The following is a 5,091-nucleotide window of genomic DNA, read 5'->3' as shown; positions in this document are numbered from 1 at the left end:
GATATCATCTCAATTTGACCCGTCTGAACACGGTTTCACAAGTGCAGCTGCCTGCATCTATCGTCCACGTTTCATACGAGCCCAAAGTTCCGTAGTTTCCAAGACTGGCTAGTAACTTCTGCTTGCAGATACTATCTCTTCCTAGAAAGGTATGTACAGATCCGGGAAATGGACTTCCCATTTCCACGGCAAACTCTACCACGATGAAATTAAAGAAGAGTACAGATACATCTTATGAGAAAATGAAATGGGCAGATTACATTACATTACACATAGAAGGGACAAGTTCCCCAAGAAGCAAAGCAGTTCAAGACTTCTACCATCATGTCTCTACTAATGCTTGTACAGTACTACTATTATTTGGTGCTTGACGATTGATTAATTAATAATTAGTTGGCTCTAGAAGCGTCGAAGCTTCTACATGGTGGGGCCTCACCTCGAGTTGGAGTTGTCCGGATCCGACCCGGCCCCGTCCTGCCCGTTGCAGGCCCGGTACACGGGCTTGGGCCGGTATATCGGCCACGAGCGCTGGTCCGGCGACTGCTCCGACCTGCCGTTCGCCGCTGGCTCCGATTTCACGTCGCCGCCGCCGCCGTTGGCCTCGCCGTCCACCTCCATCGGATGGTGGTCCTCGCGGCGGCGGCCGTCCTCGTCGTCCTCCTCGTCTCGGGACCGCTTGAGCCCGATGGAGACACCGAACAGCCTCGCGCTCGCGTCGGGCTCGCCGTCGCCGTCGGCGGCGGCGAGGCCGGCGGCCGTTGCCAGCGCCGAGCACGAGGGCATTAGATCCAGTATCGCCGTGGGGAGCTGCGGCGCGGGCGCCAGGGCGGACTCGCCGGAGCAGTTCACCACGGAGGAGAGCGACGCGGCGCCGTCGAGCTGCTGGCTGGACGCGAACTTGGACATGAGGCTCACGATGTTGTTGCACAGCTTCTTCATCTGGCCCAGCTCGCGGGTGAGGCGCGCGTTGTCCCGCCGCAGCCGCTCGTTCTCGTCGCCCGCGTCGCCGGACGAGGACCCGACGCCGGTCCCGCCGCCGGTGCCGCCGGAGCCGGATGGAGCCGCCGCCAGCGGGAGCTCCTCCGCCGCGGAGCCGGAGTTGGACGAGAGGACCTGCTCCTCGGAGGAGAGCTGCGGCTCGGGAGAACCAGAGTGCGTCACGGGCACCGCCATCGGGATCGCCGCCGTGGCGACCGTCACGGCACCGGCGGCCGCGGCGGCGGCCGCGGCCGCCAGCCCCGCCGCCGACTGCACCACCTTCCGGCGGTGTATGTCGCAGAGCAGCCGCTTCTCGCCGCGCCGGAAGCAGTCGTTGGCGAACTCCCACCGGTCCGGCACGATCTTCCTAAATCCCTACACGTCGCAGCAAACCCAAAATCCAATCTATCAACGACATGGGCAAACCGAGCCAAATCCAAACCCGAGCCCGAGACCGAGAAACCAAACCAACCCAGCACAGCGAGCAAAAACGCACGTACATAGGTGTTGAGCTGGCGCACGAAGCTGGAGAAGTTGTTGTGCTTGAAGTACTTGGGGAGGAGGTCCCTGGCGAACTCGGCCGGGCGCCACACCACGAAGGTGGAGCCGTCGTCGCCCCAGGAGATGACGTCGTCCACCGCCGGGTCCTCCACCAGCTGGTACGTCTTGGTGAGGAACGGCGTCGGCAGGGACCGCTGCCCCGCCGCGTCCGCCGCGAGCCCCGGCATGGGGGCCGGAGGAGGAGGAGCCTCCGCTCCGCCGCCAGCCCCAGCACCGTCCGCGCCATGGTCGGCGGCCATCTGGCCGGGCCGGTGAGCCTTCCTGGCGGCCGGATCTGGGCCGGGGAAACCCGTGGTAGGTTCTAGATGCGAGGGCACTGGGGAAAGGAAAGGAACGTACGGACGAAGCCTTCTGGAACCTTCGCCCGCGGATTAGGAAATTTATACGCGAATGGGAGGAGGAGAAAGAAAGCCGGAGAAAAAGAAGAGAGATGAGACGGAAATAAAAAAAAAATGTGGGCAAAAGAAAACGCACTGTTTGATAAATGAAATTTTCGGACTGCGACACGACACAGACCACTCGTACCGAGAAAGCCGCGGCGCGTGGACCCGGCTCGCGCGTAAAACATATCTCCCGCCGGGGGCGTCTCCGCCGTCGGATGCGGATCTGGTGGGGGAGCGACGGCTGGGATTCTGCGCGCGATGGCCCGCGGGATGGGTGCGGTGGGGCCCGCGGCGGTAGGAAAGAGCGAGAAGTTTCGATGGGTTGTCGCGGCTGGGCGTTCTGGAACTTTCGGGTGGGCGCGGGCTTGCGCCAGCCTGGACTGCTGCACGTGTCGACCATCTGTCCGGCGATTCGGATAAGATTTTTTGTTTTGTTTCCTAGGGGACCTGGAATTATACGCTGGGGACTTGGTATTTGTGATATTTTGTCACCCTACTACTGTTCGAAGCTTCTCTATCCTTCGGCCTACTATATCCGAAGCTTCTGTATGCTTCGGCCACTTGATCTATTTAAAAGGATAAAGTTTATTTTCCAAGGAATTGGTTATCTATATAAAAGAATCCTTGCCGGATAATATAGTTTGTCGCTACTTGTGGAATATAGTTTATATCTTTTTTTTATGTGGCAACAGTTTAAGTGAATAGGGCAATTTTCGGAGTCTTGGTTGTGGAAATAATATTGTGAATTTTTTCCTTAAATTACACTCAACTTCAAAGGCTACAAAAGGTTGTCCCATATGAGTTGGTTTGTTTTGTTTTAAATTCATATAAGCTTAACTTCTTACTTGTCAATGTTTAAGATGGTACCCTAACAAAGAGTGATCTAATCTACGAGTTGAGCTGCGTGGTGAATACATGATTTGTAATCTCAAACAATCTACTAATAATTTGTTGCTCCATCTTTCTACTGCAATGTGAGTTGTGTATGTCATACAAGTCCCCATCTTGCTCCGTGTTATGTATATACGTGTTTTCCCTCCAACCAATCGTGAATGGCTTAGCTTCCATAATATTTATCGGTGTGGAAATATGTAGACGATTAATATTTTAGAAATGTCATTCCTTATAGTCCAAGTACGAAGTCCTTCAGTGTTTTCCGTTGTTTGTTTGTTAGAGATGGTTTTTAAAATCAGTATGACATACATAATGTAATATTGTAAAATTAATAATACTAATTTGTGTTCTACTATAACAAATTTGGATGGACTATAAATGATGTACTAATATATAGCATAAATGGAAAATGATTAGTTATTGAAGTAGATGCAAAATAATTCAAGTTCACTTACACAATACGATTTTTATTGCGATGATACTTTCGAGTTAATTAGATTAGTGACCGCATTAATAAATTTGAAGAAAATATTACATGGATTTAATATGAAATATATACCTTACATACTTTTGAGTCTATCTTATGTTGTGCCAAAATATTTTCCATTCATGAAATAGAATGGGCATGCTATAGAAGTTTAGATAATTGCATACTGGTTTTAGAAGTTCTGTTTCTTTGCGCTAGCTACAAATGTGCAATGGCAAGTATAATATGATGGCGTCCCAGAATTGAAGCATTGATTTGTGTTTGTTTCTACTTCTTCTGCCCATAATATAATATGTTTTGGTAAGCTATTTTTTCGTACCCGAAAATCTTATATTTTGGGTCCAAGGCATTAGACAAACTATATGTTGCTCCTAATCTTTTCTACATCTTAATTGATTTTTTTGAACGAGCTTAATTGATTAATGGAGTTAGTATTGATGTGCATGGAGGTCGATGTGAGTAGGCAAAAAAAATTATACAAGGACATCTCATTTGTTTGCATTTACTAACTTTTGTTGGTAGTTTCGGTCAGGATATGATATTCTGTACAATCACTGGTTTAAAATTGTTACGTTGTAGCAAAAACATAGATATTAATATTGTTAACTAATAGACATAACAAAATGAAAACAAAACAAACAAGAGCACCCTCTAGTAAAATTTAAATTCATGTCAATGTTCTCCAAAGTTGTTGTCTCCATCTAGGCTTCTCCGCGTCTCGTCATTTCTCCATATGTTTGATGGCCAAACATACACATACTAGACTTAGTACACATGTTATCAGGAATGACATGAACTGCTAGCTCCATCTAAAACCATGTTGTGACCATGTAAACACATGTGCAAGCCCGACATTTCATCAGCAGATATATGAGAAAGGTATAAGGAGCACCAAAATCTGAGATGAGAGAGCAACACACCAAAACAAGCATCAACACCACCGTCACCACAATGCCAAGTAACGTCAAGTGAAAAACAAGATTTCATCGCACCGGTAGGCGGCGACAGATATGTAGGACCAAAACACCGGTCCCAACTCGCCAAGCCTATAATGAGACACATATAGAGGAGGCGTTGCATGTGGTCGATAAACATGCATTTGTATGGTTGCAAGGGATTTTCATTAGTACAATGTTGTTAATTTTGGAGAGGTGCTGCTATCAAATCCACACAAACCTAACATATGTACAAAAACTATAATCCACGCGATTCAAGCCAATCCGGAAACTCTCTTTCTTTATCACAAAATGATGGCCACAAACCGGAGGTTGTTTCCATTTAAGCGACCTTATGGTGTTGAGGTATAGATGCCCTTATATAACGATTATGGCGTGCTAGATCAACATGACTTGCCGCACGTTCAGACTGGTAGTGATAATCCGACCATCTGCTTGAACTAGAGCATCTACAAGAGAGCCCATACTCAAACTAGATCAATTTTTGAGGACTTTGGCCAAAATACTTGTAACGGCCCATGGTAGTATCCCTATAGAATTGTTTGTTATTTTTTCTTTTTGTGCATCATCATGACATCATCCATCATATCATCCATGTTTTTACAAAATAAAATTATTTTATAAACCCTTATTATTTTATTTTCCCTCTCATATGGTTCTATATAAAACCACCCTCGACCTTTTCTTATTTAAGAAAACCCCAAACTAAACATTTATGAGTATTTGAAAAGTTGTTATAAATTTAACAATAAAGTTCTTGAAATATCTGCAGCCTTTCCTCCCATATCTTCTCTCTTTCTTTCTTCTATCTTGAACTCTTTCTTTATCATTT

General features: G+C 47.4%; 1 protein-coding gene across 1 annotated transcript; it reads right to left on the bottom strand.

Annotated features, from left to right (window-relative positions):
- Nucleotides 1-206: 206 nt before the first annotated feature.
- LOC124681124 (heat stress transcription factor B-2c-like) lies at nt 207-1,966 on the bottom strand. The gene is made up of 2 exons (XM_047216077.1): nt 1,479-1,966; nt 207-1,353 (listed from the first exon to the last, which is right to left on the bottom strand). Exons 1-2 carry the CDS (start codon nt 1,776-1,778, stop codon nt 433-435), a joined length of 1,221 nt encoding a protein of 406 aa, XP_047072033.1. The 5' UTR covers nt 1,779-1,966; the 3' UTR covers nt 207-432.
- Between the last annotated feature and the right edge of the window lie 3,125 nt (nt 1,967-5,091).

The sequence above is a fragment of the Lolium rigidum genome, unplaced genomic scaffold (assembly GCF_022539505.1).
Source record: "Lolium rigidum isolate FL_2022 unplaced genomic scaffold, APGP_CSIRO_Lrig_0.1 contig_34223_1, whole genome shotgun sequence".
Lineage (NCBI taxonomy): Eukaryota > Viridiplantae > Streptophyta > Magnoliopsida > Poales > Poaceae > Lolium > Lolium rigidum.
Note: the sequence above shows the minus strand (reverse complement) of the source record. Positions and strands in the feature narration are given on the sequence as shown.

What these genes read in the sequence shown, in the direction of transcription:
- LOC124681124 (XM_047216077.1), bottom strand. Translation starts at nt 1,778, where the DNA reads ATGGCCGCCGACCATGGCGCGGACGGTGCTGGGGCTGGCGGCGGAGCG. An exon ending in TGCGCCAGCTCAACACCTAT is followed by an intron (nt 1,354 to 1,478) that starts GTACGTGCGTTT and finishes TGCGACGTGTAG; the next exon opens with GGATTTAGGAAGATCGTGCC.